At 29.6% G+C, this 22,006-nt stretch overlaps 2 protein-coding genes and 1 long non-coding RNA gene across 4 annotated transcripts in view; 1 reads left to right on the top strand and 2 right to left on the bottom strand.

Moving 5' to 3' along the window:
- Positions 1-543: 543 nt before the first annotated feature.
- On the bottom strand, positions 544-5,826 carry LOC143197777 (trypsin-1). The gene is made up of 7 exons (XM_076406530.1): positions 5,677-5,826; positions 5,499-5,620; positions 4,642-4,775; positions 2,974-3,089; positions 2,738-2,921; positions 1,028-1,433; positions 544-796 (listed from the first exon to the last, which is right to left on the bottom strand). Exons 1-7 carry the CDS (start codon positions 5,747-5,749, stop codon positions 629-631), a joined length of 1,203 nt encoding a protein of 400 aa, XP_076262645.1. The 5' UTR covers positions 5,750-5,826; the 3' UTR covers positions 544-628.
- An 8,485-nt stretch (positions 5,827-14,311) lies between these two features.
- On the bottom strand, positions 14,312-15,118 carry LOC143197220 (uncharacterized). The gene is made up of 2 exons (XR_013005959.1): positions 15,001-15,118; positions 14,312-14,525 (listed from the first exon to the last, which is right to left on the bottom strand). It is a non-coding gene; the product is annotated as an uncharacterized LOC143197220 (long non-coding RNA).
- Positions 15,119-19,170: 4,052 nt separating this feature from the next.
- Sema5c (Semaphorin 5c) overlaps positions 19,171-22,006 on the top strand; it is a 36,188-nt gene continuing 33,352 nt past the window's right edge. Inside the window, exon 1 of one of the 2 annotated variants that reach the window (XM_076406500.1) lies at positions 19,171-19,524. The gene's annotated coding sequence lies outside the window, so the exon portion shown is untranslated. Of the gene's footprint in view, positions 19,525-21,660; positions 21,735-22,006 lie in introns of those variants that run through there. The other variant, XM_076406501.1, reaches the window with a different exon arrangement.

The raw sequence follows: 22,006 nt of genomic DNA, 5'->3' as shown, positions 1-22,006 counted from the left end.
TGCAGATTTGAGGTTTTGGAATCATATACCAGATGCCTTTATATATATTTGGATAGTCTATCCAAAGTAGCAGTGAACTAACGCCATCAAGGTTTGTAAATTCGTTTTAATATCAGATGATATTTTCCTTCTCATTTTATGCTAGTTTTGGGAACAAGAATTAAACATAGAAAAGTAAACATGTTCTCTAATGAAAACAAAATACATTACTTAAAGATACAATTATTAATTATGTAGATTAAGCCTCCAGGAGATATTATAGATGGTTTAAAAAATGTTCAATGTTAATATAATAAAATAACTCTAACCTACATAGTATTAAACATATATATATATATATATATATATATATATATATATATATATATATATATATATATATTACATTAAACATAGTATAGCATTATATATATATATATATATATATATATATATATATATATATATATATATATATTTAATGTTATACTATTGTAGAACTGGGAATAGAGCTTAAATAGCGCAAGAGGCTGATGAGAAAATAAAAAAAAATAAAAATAACGATTGTAAGTGTTTCAAAGTATATATTTTATAATGAGACCGTATATTTGCAGAAAAATAATGTTGCGTCAAACAAATATTCAATCGCTTACTCTTTAGCGATGGTATTCTGGATAATCCATGGGAGATATTTATCAACCCGAGTGTAAACACCGGGATTATCTTTATTACCGCATTCTATACCCCAGGATACGACTCCAGCTACAATCCAGCGTTTATTCGGCAACTGATACATCAATGGACCACCGGAATCGCCCTAAAATTTTTAAAAACAGGTTTTTGCTTTGACGTTCAGTTCAGTGATTACGTGCATGACAAATTAATCTGTTTTTTATTTTCCTCTACTGCTTTTCAACAGAGTAATGGATGCAATTAAGCGAAAAGTATTAATTGCTCTGATTTTTTTCCTCAAATGGACATTTAAAGAATATCTGATCAAAATACATGCAATCACCTAGTAATTTACTAAATTTTAACGAAAACCTACTTGGCAAGAATCTTTTCCGCCTTCATAAGACGCAGCGCATAGATTCGTCTCAGTGATGGGATGAAGAAACTTATCAGCGCATTCTTTCAAATTCCATATTGGTATCGCTACTTGTAGTAGAACCTCCGAAGTAGGACCACCGAAATATGTGTGACCCCAACCGGCAACAACGCCCAAATCATTTTCATAATTCACTCCCGTCGGTGGTAAACATATAGGCCAAATATAAGAGTTGAACGTAGTAGGCTGGGTAAGTCTCACGATACCAATATCATTCTCGTATGATCCCGTCACGAAATCCTGATGGCTGATAAATTGGGCGACTTCGTGGTCTCTGTAACGAGTTTCGTTCGGCTTGGAGAAATCATATTCACCCAGTCTCACACGTATTTCCTGAGGAGTCACACTAAAACAACAGAAAAAAAAGCACCTTCACCATATCCATTCACCATTTTGTCGTAATTTTTTTAATAATGTTAGGAATTAATGCGTGGAATTTATTGGTTTTTAATAACTATATATTATATATTAATTAACATCATACCATATTATATAATTAATTGTTGAATGATACTTTGATGGTTTTAATTATACTGAAAAAGAATGAAACAATTTGAACCTCAAATATTCTAACTGCCTAATTACTTATAAATAGGCTTAGAGCTTTTTTCCTTATTCGCACTACTTGATGTAATGATATAATAAATGGGGATTGGATCTGGGTTAGAGATAATCAGGAGAATTAGAGATATATAACTGACCGATAATTCAGAGTCAAACAAGAAGATGCCTATTTTGACCTGGGGAAAATGCAAGAAGGTGTACCACAGGGAAGTGTATTGGAATAGTCCTTTATCGCCTGTATACTCGGAACTTTCCTAAATTCATTGAAAATTTTGCTGCTACATTAGCAGATAACACTGTAATCCTATTGGAGATAACAACACTGAATCGTCTAAAAAGTTACAAACAGCTATTGTCGAAATACAATTCTGTCAGAAAAATGGCGACTCAAAGTAAATAAGTGTATATTGGTTTCACCATCAGAAGAATCAAGCACAAACCAGTATATATAGATCAGCAAGTAGCCTTGTATGGAAATACAGCCATTATTTTGGCATGGCCCTTGAAGTTAAACTCAGATGGAAGCCGAATAGATTAAATGAAAACTCAAGATGAATTACAAAAGATGTACTGGTTATTGGATAGATATTCCCTGTCAGTATATAATAAGCTTTTGCTTTTCCAACCAGTGTGTCTTGAAACCAGTGTGTGCTTATGATGTTCAACTCGTTGAAGTGTCGTTGATGGTCCATGATATATTCGTAGCGATAATCTGCATAAGGACCTAAAGGTAGAAATTGTCGATAACATTAAGGGCGATGCTCAAATATATCAAGAGAGGCATCAGAAGCAATCAATGTGGATGTTCTCTAACTCCTAAATAATGATGACTTAGTCAGAAGATTAAAGAGAGTGAAACTTTTACTAAACTATACTATAATTCAGTGAAGGAAAACTCAGTCCACATTAAAAACAGTGACAAATGTTAAATCCAATGTGTCCATCGTAGAATAAGTACCTTGTCATTTTAAAACCGTAAGAAACCAATAACGTATTAGTGTTAATTTATTAGATTTCTAAAATAAATTTAAAATAAAACCCCATTTGGTGAACCAAATAAAGTAAAAGTGGAGGAATAGTGTTTACCTTTGTAAGCAATGAGCTGCAGTTAAAATATGACTATCGGTAATGACAGATCCACCGCAAAATTGTTGTTCATACCCGTCCGCTAGATCTTCAGGTCTAAACAAGGCCGCTAACCAAGGCCATTCTTGTATAGTAGTAGGTTTGGTATTAGTTGCAGAACGTCCATCAGCCGGTATTCCACATCCTTAAAATGTATCGATTAATACAAGTTCGTTCGATTAAATTTAAATAATCACCCGTAAATGTATCTGTTTCATCATAATCCTCACCACCGGCTGGTAAATCCATTATCAGTTGTGAACCAATGGAACCTTTCAAGGCTATATCGTCGGGACAACAAACTCCTACAAATCTATAAGAACCAATTATGAAGTGATGGTGAATGCGTTGGTGTATATTATCTCGATTAGTATTTTATTGAAAGATCTTAAAATGTTAAATATAAAAGAAGGTTCATTCTTTTATTGAGTCAGAATTTATCGCTTTTTATGTCAAAGATGGACCTGGAAATACTGGAAAATACTGCTTAATAGCTCCAAATCTGCCCATGTTAATTTTGTGTTGCGTCGAAATGACAGAAATCTAATTATATCACTCGACTGATTCCCAATTCCTCAAGTAGAATAAGCTAAATGCCTCGGCATCCATCTCGATGGTAGGTTAAATTGGAAACAACATGACAAAACCAGAAGAGATCAGCAGCCTAGGTCATTAAAAAGAAACGATAGAATTTCTTTTTAGTGAAGTTTTGATGAATCCGCCATATAGTCCGGATCTTGCCCTATCTGACTATCACTTGTTCGGATAAGTTGTATAAACTTGATATCAAGAGAAAATTAGCCGGCTTGGTTGGAGCAGTGGTAAAGGCGACAGGACGGTCCACCTACTGTTGCGATAGTCGCGGGTTCGAATCCTGCTGAGGCATGGTCGTAAATTTATGTTTGTGATTGTTCTAGGCAAGAGTGCAAAATCTGACAAGAAAAATGATCCCAGTCATGCCAGTAATCAAGCTGGGTAAGACCGGATATCTTCTGTGATGATTTCTAAGTTGGTTACTCACCGTGGTTCGGAACCCACGTTAAACAGTAGGTCCAGTCCAGATAAAACCTCGCTGGTAAAAAGGAGACTTTAAAATATTTTAAAATAAATAAATAATAAAAGGGAAATTAGTTTGTTTATTTTTCAGAAGTTCTGCAGTGACGGAACTATTGTTTTACTAAGAAGATGGTGAGGGGTTATCGACCTAAAAACATATCATTGTTTATTGTTTGAAAACGTATATAAATAAATTCACCTTGAAAAACATGAATTAAACCAAAATTACTTTTCTACCCGAGATAATGTATTTATAAATCTCCCCCCAAAAACATATTAAAAATACTTTTTATCCAACCTGTATAAGCACATAAGCGAAAAATCGTTTTATCCTTAACTAAAATACACGTCTTTATGGCATGTTTACGATTTAACTGTTAAGTTTTGAACCTTTGTAAACATATTTGTTCTGGTTGGTTTATCAACAACGCAACTCAATCAAAAACAGTATCAAAAGCAAACAAATTTCGAACATTTAAAAATTGTCTTTGCACTTTTCCAACATCAAAGCACACGTTATCAATCCACTGACAAAGGACGTCGAAAATATTCGTATACTCCAGATTAAATAATAATGGTTTGACCTTTCGCTTAAAAGATTTGTTTGTTGAAAACAAAATTGCTCTTGATATAGCTAACCCTCAGCACATATGGATCTTTGAAATAAATAATAAACGTGAAAAGATTAAAGTGTTTGAACTTTTAACCACAATGATATATTACGACAATTTATTACAGTTACATTAAAATATCTCTTGTATTTTAAACGATTCGAAAGTTGGTAGGACTTTTTGTTTTTATTTACTTACGTTTTTTCGATGACGCACAAGTACTCTAGGGCATTTTTGGTCCCTTGTAAAACATCTATGGGACAAAATGTAAGGTGTTTACAATGACCTTTCACATCTCCTGGACCGATACATTCCTGATACTGCTTGTTCAACTACAATAATTGTATTGATTTCTTTTATTCATTGATTCAAATTATTTTTAATATATATTACACTGCCCAACAAAGGAAGCAAATAAAATACTTATTAAGTCAATCCTTGCTAATTTTATAGGCTAAGTAAAACAAAAATGACAAATTTATTATATATATATATATATATATATATATATATATATATATGGGTCAATATTTTTCAATATATTTCTAAGTAGTAAGTAAATAAGTAAAAAGTAGTAGTATAAGTAAAAATTAAAGATATTTCTGATTAAAGATATATGTTTAGTATTAAAAACCTTTTAATTATTTATATATATATATATATATATATATATATATATATATATATATATATATATATATATATATAATAAATTTTTTATATTAATATTTTTCAATATATTTCTTAAAAAAAATTAAAGGTATTTCTGATTATAGATATGTGTTTAATATTAAAAACCTTTTAATTATATATAAAAAAACTTTAACATTGGTACTTATTACTTAATTTTAAAGGCTTAATTTTAATTATATATAATATTAAAGACCTTTTAATTATTCTTCTCGTTGTGGCAAATCAATATATCGATAATTTTTATATTTTTTAAAATATATAAATATCGATATTTTTCTTGGCAGCCGAGTTCATCTAATGAATGTAGTCAGAAACATTTTTATTGTTGGACAGTGTTATAATAAAGTCATGAAGCATCATACCTTAAGTTTTTTATTCAAACCTAAATATCGTTTTGTTCGAATATGATTTCTTCTAAAAACATCAGCATCTTCGTTGTCTGTGGGTTTAGGTTTCGATCGATTTAATAAAACTCTAGTTGAATCTAGGACGCGGGAAACGTTATATATCAAGATAACGGTGACGAAAACTCATTTTTACCTGTTCCAACGACAGCACATTCCTGGAAACTGAATAAGTTCACTAAAATTATAGAAACTATGAGGAAACGCATTTTTTCGAAATTATTTCAGAACTGAAGTTTAAACTATTTATTTTTTAATACCAGAATAATGTTATCTGTACATTGGGTGGGTGTAGATTGGTAGTGGGATGATATATTGACATCATTTATTATCATAACCGAATACTTAAAACCATAACAAAGTCTTTGATATTTTTAACACGCCTTTTCAAATTTTCTCTATTTTTTCCCCCAAAAAAAATTACATGAAAGAAATGATAATCGGAAGGAGAAATATCTGGTGAATATAGCGTGTCAGTAGGATTTTTTTCGAAAATTTTTTCTCCAAAACTAAAAGTAAAATTCAGAGATAAAAATAGTTACATGAAGATTGGAAGGAAAAAATTCTAATCGTGTTTGTTTTATATGCATAGTCAAATTACTAGAGTAGAGCGTTAAAAGGCGTTATGAATTCCATCTGGCATGGCGAAATAGAATTTTCCAATTATAGACACCCGATCAATTATAATATAAATGCAATATACAAATCGGATTTTGTAAAAACCCACGTTAAGGTGATAATAATGAGTAGGCGCTGAATAATATTTAATGTCAGCCTTTGGAAACCAGGTTTTCCTTCACTATTCGACCAGGTGATATCAATACGTTCGTTTCAAATTAAAGTACGAAATATTTTACGCCAACTACGACAAAAATGAAACACCTTCGTAGGTTTTCTTTTATCTTGAAATAACGACGACAAAATGTAGGTGGCTAAGAGCCAAACGTCCATCACTAGACGTGTCCTATTTTCTAAAATACAATTAAATTTTATGTTTTGTAACACTAAGAAAAACTGACGAGATACCATATTAGAGAGCTTTAATCAGAATTAATAACAAATAAATTTATCATCAATTTGAAGTAGATTATTAAGAAAAATCTGATACGTAGAATTTTGGATTTGTATTGACAAGATATAATTTAAAAACTAGTGCTACTCTATTATTAATAACTGTACAGTGGGTCATCATGGGAAAGTTCATCAAGATTTAAAATTTAAACTGGTATCCATTGTGTATCCAAATGATTTAATTTCTAATAGTTGAAGGTTATTACTAGTATACTTGATAATAAAATATTTTTAACAAAAAAATTGAACCGTTAAAATAATTTTTTTTATTATTTAATTAATATATTGTTACTAGTCGTTTCCGTCTAACCTAAAATTTGTCTTTATAATAACTTAAATCTAGATATTTAAATAGGAGGACCCATCGGCCCTAACTCAGTCTCTGGTGAAATAATGTTTATACATGTCACTGCTGATTTTTTTAATATATGCATCTCACTACACAACACTACACAAGATCAGATGGTTTTGGTTCTTTTGAGTCTGTGTCCTGTTCTGGTGGTATCCAAAAGTTGCAATATTTCAATATTAGTATGAGAATGGAGTCTTTCCTCATGTCCCTTGCAATTCTCTTGATTTCTTGACTAACTGTGGGTATCTGAAGGTCTCGATGTAGGCAATCAGTCCTATAGTATTTGTATTGTCCTATAGTATACTAAACATTCTGGTTGTAATGTATGATTTTAATAGTTCGGTGTGTTGTTTTGGTAGCATTTTCTGTAGTTTATGAACAAGGCCTTCATGCCAAACCTTATCGAAGGCTTGTACTACATCTAAGAATATAGCTGAGCATACTTTTTGGCTTTCGTAGGCTTTTTCAATAACATCTGTTATTCTGTGGACCTGGTCAATTGTTGAGTGTTTGTTGATAAACCCAAACTGGTGTGTTGGTATTAGGTTTTTTCTCTCTATGATCGGTTAAAATAATATTGAAAATAGATAAATAGGTTTAGGTATGTATTAAGCTAAATTGTGTGTATATAGTAGAATATCAAATACGTGTAGTAAATAGGTTCAATAAGATTTTTGATTATTTTTATTTAGTTATTACAACGATTATTATGTACATATTTTATTTTCAGGTGTTTTTTTGTTAAAAATCTAAGTTTGATTATTTTTTAATTTTTAGTGAGTTTCTTATAAATCGGCTCAATTTTGTTCTCAAAAATAATTTTTTCTCTTTTTAGTGTTAGATATAAATTATGCAGTTATTTTTGAAATACTGCAATGGATAGACCAAATAAAGGTGCAGCCCGTACGAGGAAAAATAGGAATAAAGATGCAATTATTGAAATTAAGGAGCGCTTCAGGCTTCAGGATCCGCTACCTAGCCTAGGTGATTTGACAAGTGTTCTAACTAAACAACAAAAAGTTATCGTCCCGGCTGTAAATCGAACTCGCGACCTCCGTTTGGGAACAAAACGCTTTAAGACTTATACCACAGAAGCAGTTGTCTACAGTATTTCTACGAGGTCTTATATGCTATAGTTAGAGCTTGAAAGGCAAACTAATAATGGCTTTTGCACTGAACGACTTTTCGATTTTCCGTCACATCAGCTCAGCAATAAAATTATACACAAATATCTGATTATTTTAGATAAAAAATATGTGAAAACATTAGCCTTTGAAATTTATAAATATATATATATATATATATATATATATATATATATATAAAATTTATTTATATATATACAGCCGAACAGAGAACCTGCTCCTTTTTTGAAGTCGGTTAAAAAAGGATATACAATAAAATATCCAATATATGGAGCAACTTCTTCTCCTATGCTGACAAACGATAAATAACACAAACAAGATATCGTTATGACATTGAATGGCATCAGATTGTATTGGAAACCTACGATGGAGATATTCCATGGGAAAATTGAGAATATATTGATTTTGAGGCTTCAGAACAGAAAAAAATAATCAATATATTTCATTAATCAAAGTATTTCATTCAAAGTATTGTCCATCGATAGCCTAAGTAGTGGTTTAAGTTCTTATTTTTCAGGCATTTCTGGATTGAAAATTCTTGAAAGAACGATGTATCTTTTGATCTTCATAAGAAGTCAAGCGCTGCTTAGGCAGATCAAGACCGATATGTCGGAACCAGTAGTAATCAGAAGGAGCAAGGTCTGGAGAATACGGCGGGTGGGGTAGCACTTCTCATTTTAATGTTTCCAAGTATGTTTTCACCGATTTTACAACATGTGGTAGAGCGCTATCACGGTGAAGAATAACATTGTTGTGTCCTTGCTCGTATTACTGCCATTTTTCGCACAATGCTCCGCCCAAACGCATCAACAGCAGTCTACTAAATCCTTGTCATGAAATTTTTTGGCTGTCCACAATGCTCTAGATCGAAACCAGTTAAAATATCACACGTTGAAATCGATTGAGCATGGTTTCCACAAGCTCCACACAGCGTTCGATGAGCTTCAGCTGCTTTTTCTTCAAATTTCAGTAAAAACCTCCGGCAAAAGTGATTTACTCGGTAAAAAATTAGACATTTTCAACGCACAAAAAACATTTTTGTTCACATTTCGACGAAATAATTGAAAAGTGAAGCCTGTCATTGAGACTTCAACATGAAGTTGGTTTACAAATGTAGCCGATGCGATTTAAGACAACAACACCATCTGTTCTAAATCCTTTAAAATTAACTTATAGGCTATATGTTTTCATGGTAAACAATCTAATAAGAATTCAAAGAAAAATGGCTATGATACAAATATTCTTATTTCAATAGTTTCCAAAACATCAGTTCGAATCGAATACGAATCTCTATACCCTCGTATATAACCAAATGTTATTAAGTGATACGAACAAAGCAGATTTTAATATATTCTAATTTATTTTAGTTAGCCTTCCAGCAATTTGTTTAAATAACGCTGGTATAAATATATATACGAGACTATAGCATTGGCGCCAATACCATAATGCCATTAAATCTTTAGGAGACATAATTCTTGCATAATAGCAAAAAAAATTATTTCTACCTTTACTTTCAACTACGCTTTGGGATTGAGAAGAGAAATTTCAACTATTAATATATCCGCCTGATCGATTTTATTGAATATGTTTATTTGCAGACGGAAATGTCATCAAACAAATTTACTCATCGAATATTATTTATCTGTAAGTATTTTAAAATTAATATTATATCCAAATAACGTAAATTTTGTATGGAATGACGTTGTTCATATTGTTTTTTGACTCATTGAAATTCATTTTTAAAAATAATTTATAAAAGTCGACAAGCTGTCTTGAAGCAAGATAATATCAAGCAAACATACTTGCTCATGTTTTTACTCACGTAGCGCTTCAATTAACATTATACCTTAAAAAATATATTATGTACGTTTATCAAATAGTAGTTAAGATTAAGATTAGATTATAAAATATAACACAAATAAATAAAATATTTATTATGCTAGGATAAAAAAATTACAGATATGTTAACGTTGACTATATTATTCGTACTCATTATTATTATATTCAGTATACTCGTATATTTTAGATCTATTATAGGATTGATTGAAGACAATCATAGTATCAGGATGTCTGATTGTTGACAATTTTATTTTTATTATTCAATATATTACTGTAAATTAACACGCATTGTACATCGATATTTCTTTGATCAATAATTCTTTAAAGTGTCGATAGTTGTAAATGAGAGTATAGAACGTCTTGGTTTACTGATATATATTTTAAAAATATCGAAATCGATACATCAATATTTTTTCAGAAAATGAAAATATAGATAGAGATTGAGTTTCAAATTAGAATATCGATATTAAAAAATGGTTCAGTTTAAATATATATATATATATATATATATATATATATATATATATATATATATATATATATTCTAAATAATGCTTTAGATTATGCTTGAGGCCAACACAAGTGATTTTATTGTTTTTTCACTGTAAAATATGTATTATAACGAGGTTTGAACGAAATTGGTGATCAGAACGTTTTTTGGCATTTTTTCCATATATATACTCAGGAAAAATTGCGATTTTTTACCATTTTAAAACTTTTTGCTCTAAATTCGGTTCAAGTCAAGCTATCAGAATAAAAGTGACAGTACTTATGTAGAATTTTACGCTTAATACAATGATGTATATCATATTTCCTCATACACAATAAGTCATGAGTTATGGTGAAGTATTTACTTTTTGTTAAAAATATCTATGACACACATTTTGGTAAATATTTCTAAAGCATTATGCTTGAGGCCAATATAAGTGATGTTATTGTTTTTTTCACTGTAAAATATGTATTATAACGAGGTTTGAGCGAAATTGGAGATCAGAACGTTTTTTGGCATTTTTTCCATATATATACTCAGGAAAAATTGCGATATTTTACCATTTTAAAACTTTTTGCTCTAAATTCGGTTCAAGTCAAGCTATCAGAATAAAAGTGATAGTACAGTGGTGTATATAATATTTTCTTATACCCAATAAATCATGAATTATAGTGAAGTATAAAACGCAATAAACCTTCTTGTACTAAACTTAATTTTAAAGGTTTGTTCTCGACGTCACTGGTTTAGCTTGATAACTTTTAATATCACAAATAACACATCAATATAATATGATACTCAATTATTATATATTTTATATTAAGTACTACAGAGAGATATTCGAATATCAATAACCTTCTATTAAATCTAATTTTAGTCTAATCCGTGTTATATTAAGTTTTAAACATTCTAAAAATTCTTGTCGAACAATATGTGAATATTTCGCCAGTACAAACAACGAAAATTAAAAGTTATCAAAACGAAATAAAAACAAAACTGCCGAGGTATTACCGAACCTTCGAGCCTTTGTATCAAAGACAAATACAGAAAATATTAAAATGTTTATACGTAAACATTGCCATTGTCTTTCGTTAAAAACTTTCCTGTAGAATTTAAAATTTAATAGCTCATTTTCTTCGGACCTGATCTGATATAAAGGCTTTATTAATTAATTTATTGGATTTTTACGTAGGGAATAGAAAGCAAATTGAAAATAGAAATATTATAGAATATATTATATATAGAAATAGAAAATTAACATCCATTGTATTTTATATATATATATATATATATATATATATATATATATATATATATATATATATATATATATATTTTAAAGTCTCCTGATCCCAGTCCTGGCGTGACTGGGATCATTTTCCTTGTCGGATTTTACACTCTTGCCTACAACATTCACAAATTTTAAACAACCACAAACATAAATTTGCGAGTATGCCCCAGCAGGATTCGAACCCGCTGCTATTGCAACAGCAGGAGGACCGTCCCATCGCCTTTACCAATGCGCCACCAAGCCGATGCACTCTATTGTATTTTAATATCATTTATCACAATTGATTTCATATTAATTGTTCGAATTCGAATCATGTTTATACATGTTTGTTTATACAATGTTTTTTTATACATTTTTGAGTCTTCTTCTTTAAAATAACATTTAATCTGGACTGGACCTACATCTCAGGGTTGGTTTTGAGCTAGGAATGTCAACCGCAGAGAAAAATATCGATATATTGATATTTTTGAAAACATCGATACTTCCTTTAAAATATATAGATAATTATACTGCAACAACCAGAAAAGATATATTTTTTATTTCATTTTGGAGAACGAATATATTTACCGGGCCAAAAAATCTAGATATTTTTTAAAAATCGCTTTAATAGCCTTTTATAATTTAAGAAAAAAACACCCTCTATAATCACTTCTGCAACTTTGTACAAATTGAAGTTATAGTAATTGCGTACCGTTAAAATATTTTTAAATGTAACGTATATATTTCTGTAATAGACTGGAAATTCTAAACTTTTCATCCGATGCGCTTAGTAAAAAAGCAAAATAAATTATATATATAATGAGTTTCCTGAAAATTATTCTAAATTTGAGCCGGGTATTAGTTAGTTTTCGGACGATAAACAAGAATTTCTGCCCTTTTAGTTTTAATGCTATTTCCACCTTTAAATTCCCAGTTTCGATGGGACTTAGTGCTTCGCTAAAATGAACTGGAAGAAAGGAAAACATTTTTTTGCCCAACTACATTAGTAACAAGATCTGCATTCGAGATAAACATAAACAATATTCTATTAGAAACAAAACTAGATTATTAAAATGTATGTTAAACGTAATACATTTTCTTATTTTATTTTCCGGTAAACATATTTTACATTTTGTAGAATTATAAATCAGAGAAAATAAATTCGAAACGTCGTAATTTCCGTGTTAAAATTTAATGTTTAAATTAATTTGATAACTTTTTGATATTTGATTTTGATATTTGATTGAATTTGATACACTCTCTCTGTGTTTCTCTCGATCTCTCTGTCTCTCTGTGTTTGTGTTTCCCCCTCTCTCTCTGTACGTAACTATCTCTGTATGTGCATTTCCCCTTCTCAATATAATGTTTCCCTCTATCTTTCTCTCTATCTCTCCTTTCTTCACGCCCTCTTACTCTCTGTGTTCTTCTCTATCTCCCTATATATCTCTGTATTTATCTCTATCTCTCTATATATATCTGTAATTCTGTATTTATCTCTATATGTCTTTATTTCTCAATAGTACAATTCGATATTTATATGTCTAGTCTTCTCTCTCTCCCTCTCTCCCAATCTCTCTCTCCCTCTCTCCCAATCTCTCTCTCCCTTTTTCTCAATCTCTCTCTCTTTCTCAATCCCTCCCTCTCTCCCTGAATTTTTTTTAGTTACCTACTCCCCAACAGTACAGTACAATTCGATAATTATATGTCTAGTCTTCTCTCTCTCTCCCTCTCTCTCAATCCCTCCCTCTCTCAATTTTTTTAGTTGCCGACTCCCCAATAGTACAATTCGATAATTATATGTCGTCTTCTCTCTCTCTCTCTCTCTCTCTCTCTCTCTCTCTCTCTCTCTCTAGTGTTTCCCTCTACCCTTCTCTCACTCCTTTCTTCACGCCCTCTTACTCTCTGTGTTCCTCTCTATCTCTCTATATATCTCTGTATTTATCTCTATCTCTCTATATATCTCTGTATTTATCTCTATCTCTCTATATATCTCTGTATTTATCTCTATCCGTCTTTATCTCTCTTTTTATTATCTGTGTCCCTGTCAGATAAATAGACGTTAGAGTTAAATATTTGAATGTTCTTAATTAAACATAATGAAATAAGTAAAATTTTAAAATTGCATATAATAAAATATATTAAGCCGCTGGGATTAACCGAGAGGAATAAAAGGGATCTAACTAAAGCTGATCGACGTATGATGCTCGCTTGACTGCTCCGGGTCTTATTCACCGACGCTCCTTAAATCTCTAAATCTAAATACAAATCTCGAAAATACAATGCCAACAATTCGTATGGTATTAAGATCTATAGATATGGAAAAAATTAATACTTTAATGTTATTGACTTAATAGTCAACATGAGGGATTGTTAATAAAATGACGCAAGTTTATTAATTTATGCATCTTTCTCGATATTCTGGTTTTAAGCCTAATTTGGGCGTTTTATTAAGTTGGATAATGTTTGTTTTACGAATCATATTATGTACAATTGCTTTTAAAAATATATTAGAAATACAACTTTAATGAAAATATTAAAAAATATAAAGAAACAAGAATAACAAACCAAACCCTCATCAGGATTTTAATTGAGCATTTGAAGCAAACGTTATACGATTGAAAATATCATTTTTTTATTAATTACATTTTGCATTAGATATGCTTAGTAAAATTTTAATTTACAAATTAATTTATAACTATTATTACGACGTTCACTAAATATTGTGCGATTAATTCAGCTTTTCGATCATTTTTAATAGGCGGTACTCTAATAATTGGTCTCTTAAATCTCCTTGTTGATTTCCATTGCGAGTAATCTTTTTCTGCAATGAAGAAATTATATAATTATTATTCATAATCAACCAGGAAGTATCCGGTATTAAATTTAACTATTACTGACGCCAAATGAACATATTGAACAAAATATTGAGCTATACGTTGCAAGAGTTGTGAAAAATACACTGTTGCAAATCCAATTAGTTGTTATGCCGAATCCAGCGTACTCACCAGACATGGTGCCTTGTGATTTTGAAAAAAGCTCAGAATACATGCAGATACCAACTATTTCCTATCATAATTTATTAAATATTTCAAAATAGTTTTTAAAAATGATGCAAAAATGGTCGAAGACTCGGAGAAATTTAAGAAAACAGAAAAGAATATGTTTAAAAAAATTCTAAAATATCACGTTAATATATGAATCTTTGTTGATAAACTGAAAAATAAAAATGAAAAACAAACGGTGTCAGCCCCAGTAATAAATCTAATAAACGCTACTTCGGTTACAAGTTGACTTACAGTACAAGTGAGCTAAAATCGACTTGTACAGGTATCATTTCACAACTGGTTCGTCCCACGTAGAGATTTTGCAAACCGCTGGCACACATGGTTAAGCCATTAACCATATTGTCACAAAAATGATGATTTTTTTGTTTGGGACTTTTAATTACCTCCAAAACCCATCGGTAACAACTTTAATTGTGTGTGAATATTTCGACTTGTGCTTCTTAAAACTCTATTTCGACACCCGTATTATGTGGTGGGCGAATTTGTATATATTTATATGGGCGGCCTTGAAACGTTCAGTCGAAATCTTTTGTTTTTGTTTGTTTCTCTTTGGCTAAAGCCTTTGTGGCACGATTTACATCTCGATTTTAGTACACACCATATGGTCATCAAAATATATCACTATTGTTTTTGTAACAACAAACAATATATTGTGTTTTACTTGAAATATTATCGAAACAAATGTTTTGATTAAATGTTTATGTGATTTATATAACGGGATTCACGTGTATATTTATAGCGATAAAAACAATTTTAAAATAATAGAATAATCATTATGTTGTGGAATTTGGTTATTTTACTGCGTGATATTTAACATGCCATCTTTTACTTGTTGTGTTAATATTTACAAAAGTGTGACAATGGAATATAAGCGCTAACGATAATTTATGCAAGCGTCAAGACATCTATAAAATACCCAGCTATTTGTTCAACAAATTTAGCAATCAAAATAATATATGCATAAAGCCTAAAAGTTAAATCTTGGAAACAAAGATAGAAGTATTTTTTTTTGTTCTTATCTCAAGCTTAACTCGTATTAAATATGCAGTAATACGAAGTTTTAACCAGAAAATATAATAATACAGCATGTAATAAAACAACACGGTTTCCAAATATAACTTGATTTCCCACAATTGTCATGATTAACACAATTAAACTCTGTTTTTTTTAAAATCAGTTTTTGTTAAAAATAATAACATCTCAATTATTCGTCTTATTTTTTAGTAGCGTTGGAAACTATCGAAACTATCGACAGTCGATAGTCGCAAAGTAGTCGAAACAGTCGTTAGTCAAATGCATGGTTCGACTGTTTTATTGATTTCGTGATGTCAGGCGAAGATGTACGAACCCTTTCCTGTATAAGTTGTGAAAGAGAAAAGGACGAAGATAATTGCTCGGAACTGTTAATTTTATATGTGCTTATATTTTCCAATGGTAATATAAACGTGACGGAGATGTACATATTCCTTCACGTACTAACTTTAAAAAAGAAAAGGAAAAAACATAATTACTGAATTCTATTAACATGCAATTAATAATTTAATTTTAAAGGAAGTAGAATTACCTTTATATTTAAATGTTCTGTGGATCTGTAAAAAGGAATGGAATTTTTCTATGGAAGGAAATAATATCCCACAAGTATTTTATGGTATTTTAATATGTTAATTGCTATTTTCAAATAATATACTATAATAAACATAGACAATACAATAAAACTTAAACAAAACCTAAAAACTAAGGATGTATAATAACCATAATATCAAATAAAAATTAAACTAATTTCTGGTATAATTAAAAATAATCGCACAATAACTACTAGAGCTTTTTTAAATAACGTAAATGCTTTATTTATTATTGAACGAAAATATTTTTTAACAAAAATCGAGAGAGTAATCGATACTATTTATCATTCACTATTTTACATTAACAATCTTGAAAAATATCATTCCAAAATGCTGCTATATTAATATACAATATATTGTTATTTACAAGAAAACTACCAAAGAATAATAAAACTATATATATATATATATATATATATATATATATATATATATATATAAATCTATGTAAGCATAAATTAGGTACATTTTTGTCAAGGCCGCGGCTAGGACGACAGAGTCAGAACGTTAAAAATCAGTCGAATCAAACTAGTAGAACCAAAATAAATAAAAAAACATATATAGTAAATAGTAACAAAATCTGTCAGACCGAAAATAGCGACTGAAACAGTTGATAGTAAAAAGTAGTCAATTACTAAATAGTCGATAGCTGGTTTTAGTTGATAGTTCCACTACACATTCTAAAACACCATTTTTTAGTAACGTTAAACTTCATGAGAATTTTCTCAGTTCACTCAGCAATATTTTATTCAGAATAAACACAGTTTTAAATGAATTTCCTTACAGTTTAATAAATAAATCTAATATAGAATAATTTTTCAGGCTTTAGATGAAATTTACATTTCAATACCTCTAATTCTCCAGTTGTCCCTCCTCTAAATTTGTATACCTTTTTCATAGAATGATTTGATGTTATTTTCAAGATAGAAAACAGCTTCTCCATTTAACAGACCTTTTTCCAGGCTAGAGGGAGGTGAATGAGGTGTAGTATGATTGGCTAGTTGTGCGCAAGCGCCCTTATGTCTAACGTTTTTGTTGTTTACATGAACATATTTCGTTGAGAATTAAATCTAGTTAAGGATATTGTTTCTCTTTAAAAAACAACTCAAGGCAATGCGTTCAAAAATTATCATTATTTTAGGACAATTAATGGAGTTAAAATAGATCAATAGATTTTTATTATATCACAATTATTCTCTTGTATATTTTTCATCTAGTAGCACAGATGTAACTTGACAAAAGCAAGAGTGCATGTACCCATTCCTTACATATTTTTATCAAATGTACATGCTTACACAAAATATTTTATAAACTTCTAGGAACAGAATTAGACAACTACTTACATTTTACATCCTCTGTTATTATATCATCTTTGAATCTTCTATTCTGATAATTTTGTTGATATTGTTAAGTCTATAATATATATAGACTAAATAAAGATTCTTTGAACTGTTATTTCTAATATATAACTACCAAACAATGCTGAATAACTAGTTACATATTTCTTTCTTTTCAAACTTACCTTATTCTGGTAATTTTGTTGATATTGTTAAGTCCATAGTACATTATAATTTTTATTCTTATCACAATTTTTGTTACCTCGAATTTTATCAATAGTAGCGTCTTGTTATTTTTTTAATTTATCAAATTTTCACAATTCTATATAACAAGTTAACAAACATTTGGACACATACATAGACTTAGCAAATTATTAACATAACTAGATGCAAATTGTCGAAATGCGCATGCATATAATAAACCAATTATTTACTACATCTTATTTACTTCATTGTAATCTACCTCTTTCCCTATAACATTTTTTTGAAGGCTGTAATCAGTCAGTAATCACTGGGGACAAGATCTAGTTTATAATATAGTTTATTATCATTATTATGCATTATATTTAAAAATAATGATATCTCTAAAACTATATATAAACAAAACTGAAAAAATCAGTATAAGAAAGATGGTATAATAAAAAATGTTTAAAAAATTAGAAATTCCCAAAAAAGAGGAAACTTCTAAATTAATTCACAGTGTTTTAATACTTTAAATATTCATTTTAACTAAAGCTTTAGATACAGTTTTCAGTACAAAGCACTCGGTTTGATTGCCTGGGGCAGCATTAAAATCAATTTTGAAAATAAGCGTACTCGGGTGTTTTTTTACTTACTATATATATTTTTTTATAAAGAAATGTCATAAAACCCTGAAATATCGAACATCCTATGACAGTCTACACATACAATATAAATATTTATATATTAAATGCATTTTTTTCCTAATTATTATTCCGTTCACTATATCTTTCGTATTTCCTGTCTTGTTATTTATATTTCCATTTCCTTCCTGTTCTCCTGTGGAGTAACCAAAAGTTGTTTGCATTTGCTTGAAGAATATGAATGTACCTGTGATATGCTCGCAGTTGCAACATATACATCATCGTCAATCAAACAAGATTTATTTTATCGTGTTGTCGCTAGTTAGGTAGTTTGTAAATAATGTAAATAAAAAATAAAGCGCGCTATATATATATATGAGCTTGAATAAATAAATAAAGCGATGAAAAATGAATTTCAACATCTAATACGACTAAAAGTTTAATGTTTTCGAAAAGAAAAAAAATACAAATCGAAGATAAAACTCTACTACCTCATAAAATGGATCTTGTTTTATTTACTAACCTGATATACCAACACAAATCTAACCTGTTATAGCGGCGGGCATGCACATGCGCACTGATTACTTGAGAATACTTCCCAATTGAACTCGAGAGATCGTCTCAGTTGTATACACAAGCTGAACGTGGTACTCGGCTAAGTAAGTACCACGCTAGTAGCGGTACCACTACGTATGCGAATGTCAAAGATCTAATTCCTCAAGGCCGTTCGTTAGTCCTGAAAATTTTGGCTCTATTTATTGCGGTTTTGATCGATTCCTATTTTTTCTCATCTATTAAAAAGATATTTCTACGATCCGGACGAAAGTACGATGAACTTTTAGTGTAATTCAGTCATTTTAAAACAGATTTTTGGTGCGATGGAAAGTTGGACAACATTTCGTTACCTTGTTGTTTCGGTAAATAATTGATCAACGTCGTGTTGTTGTGTCCTATACATATATTTACATGTTGGTAAGTACAATTGTCTATAAACACTGTTATGTTTTTGTTATGATTTCATTTGTTTATTTGACCATCACACAACTATCAAGGTAAACAATATCTAAACCTGAGACGATATATAAACATTTGATGCTGTTTTAACGTTGTGCGATGATCATAAATAAAAATAACTGGGTTCTTATATAACAACGATAAGAAATTATCGAAAAAAAATCTTCCGGCGTCCTAATTATTACTTTATTTATATCTATTATGTTTTAGATCTAGTTATTCATCTTGATATATAACTGTACTCTATATATATATATATATATATATATATATATATATATATATATAACATAATAAATTGGCGGCTAGAAATTTAATACATTAATATGTGACCATATAACTATAATCATTTTTCATAAAACTTATCTATTAAGTGTCTAAAAATTCGCGGTTTATATTTACATAATTTTGACATAATGATAGATTAATTTCGTTTTCTTCGCCTCTAGTATGATGTCTAATTAATTAATATCATATCTCCTGACTTAACAGTTCTTTTTTAACTACATTATTATTGTACAGAACGTGTTGATTTCGATGTTAAGGTTCCCATTTAACATACATTACTGTGATATATGTTCTTTTATTTCAATCATCGATATATTTACAGTATAGTAACTGATAATCGATGTTTTTAAATGGCAACAATAGACCACACATATTGTTTATATAGCTTTGGCGCCATTTCAGACATCTAGTCTCTAGTTCATTCGAGATAAAAAGAAACAAAACCCCTTAATATGATGGACATTCTTCAGTGTTTATCTTTAAAGCTTAACCATTATCATTTCTAAAGGTAGTTCCGTACCTTTTAACAACTTGATGATTTTGAAATATCAAATTTTTATCAAAAAATTACGTAACTTTATAGCTGATATAAAGGACATGTATTCTATTTTGAAATGATAACATTTGATTTTCTTATCAGACTAAATTTTTTTTTATCTCAGACGGTATCATATGTACTATTTTTTTGTATTTGTAACAGTATAACGATACAATATACAACTCACTAAAGATAAGAGATTAATTTTAAACACTTGTTAAATGATCTCGTTTTAGCTTGCGTCCTCCACAAAATCTTATCAATACAATCGACAAACAAAACAATAACAAATCTAATATCCATTAAATTAAAGTATGTTTTCAACTAAATTTGCAATTAAATTTAATCAAACCTTATTCGAAAGAAAGTTGTTGAAGGCGGAGTTTTGTTTCATGAAATTAGCACCTAGCAAAATCAAATTTCACGGAATTGAATGACCTGTTTAAGGATGTACAACATCAACTTTACTGAATAGCTACAGCGAGTTTACCATTTTGTTACGCATTTTCTTAGAATGGAATCATAAACAGATGAAAGAGGTCAAATAGTTTCATATATCGACGGCTTTGGAATTAAATTTCTTTTGATTCGCCTTTATACAAGATAACGAACACAATATACAGATTCTTTGTAATGTTATTTCTCATATATGTTATATGAGCGAGAGCGAGAAACATGAATCATATTTCGCTTCATAATCATATAATAAGTTGTTTATTTAAAAAATGAAATATGTTTCAAGTTAAATAAACCATAATGCCTAACAAACATTTTTAAAATGCACATATGATGAAATACAATGAATAATACGAGTCTTTTTTTGAAAACCCAAATACTGTTCATGAAAAATCAGTTATATTTTCATCAAAATGATGCTTGCTGAGATACTGCTTATATAACGACCGCTTATCTTTCAGTGCTCATTCTAAATACGTACCACTGAACTAACAAAGAAGTACTCATATTTCAGCAAAATTACACAATGATGCTTAATTAACAGAATTACAAAGATGTCCAATATGATACAAATGACGTAACTGCAACTGCAACGTTTTCTATCCCTCAAAATTAATTCACAGTCCACAGTAATTAAAGTCTAAAGTGCCTGATATATAAGCAATTAATTATTTCAATGTAATAATTATAAATGTGACATTGTTTTTGCTTCTATTGAAAAATCTTTAATATATATCTTGTTTGAATATCGCTGTCCTTTGAACTTATTTAGCATTATATGAGACATGCTGTCTGATATAATTCTCATTATTATCCAAGCTAGAAAACAAAATACAACCGTTATTTCCGATAGTAGCATCAGTGTTGGTTTATTTGACTTCTAAAGGTAACGTAAAACTCCATTTTTATTACTCCTTGTACTATTTATACGAATAATTTATGTTCATGAGCACAGGTAAAAATACATTTTCGTGTTTATTCTTGACACATGGAAACATCCTAGTTGATTTATGAAAGTGATGAGACATAATAACCATTGTTTTGGCATAGAGTTATAAAGAATTAAGAATAAAACAGGCTATTAATATCAATATTAACTAATAGAAATAGCATCATCAATAGAAATATCTTAAAATGAAGAGCCTTGTGCTTTAATAA

This window comes from Rhynchophorus ferrugineus, unplaced genomic scaffold (assembly GCF_030347505.1).
Source record: "Rhynchophorus ferrugineus isolate W39M unplaced genomic scaffold, kcgeb_rfMv2 rfM5, whole genome shotgun sequence".
Classification (NCBI taxonomy): domain Eukaryota; kingdom Metazoa; phylum Arthropoda; class Insecta; order Coleoptera; family Curculionidae; genus Rhynchophorus; species Rhynchophorus ferrugineus.
Note: the sequence above shows the minus strand (reverse complement) of the source record. Positions and strands in the feature narration are given on the sequence as shown.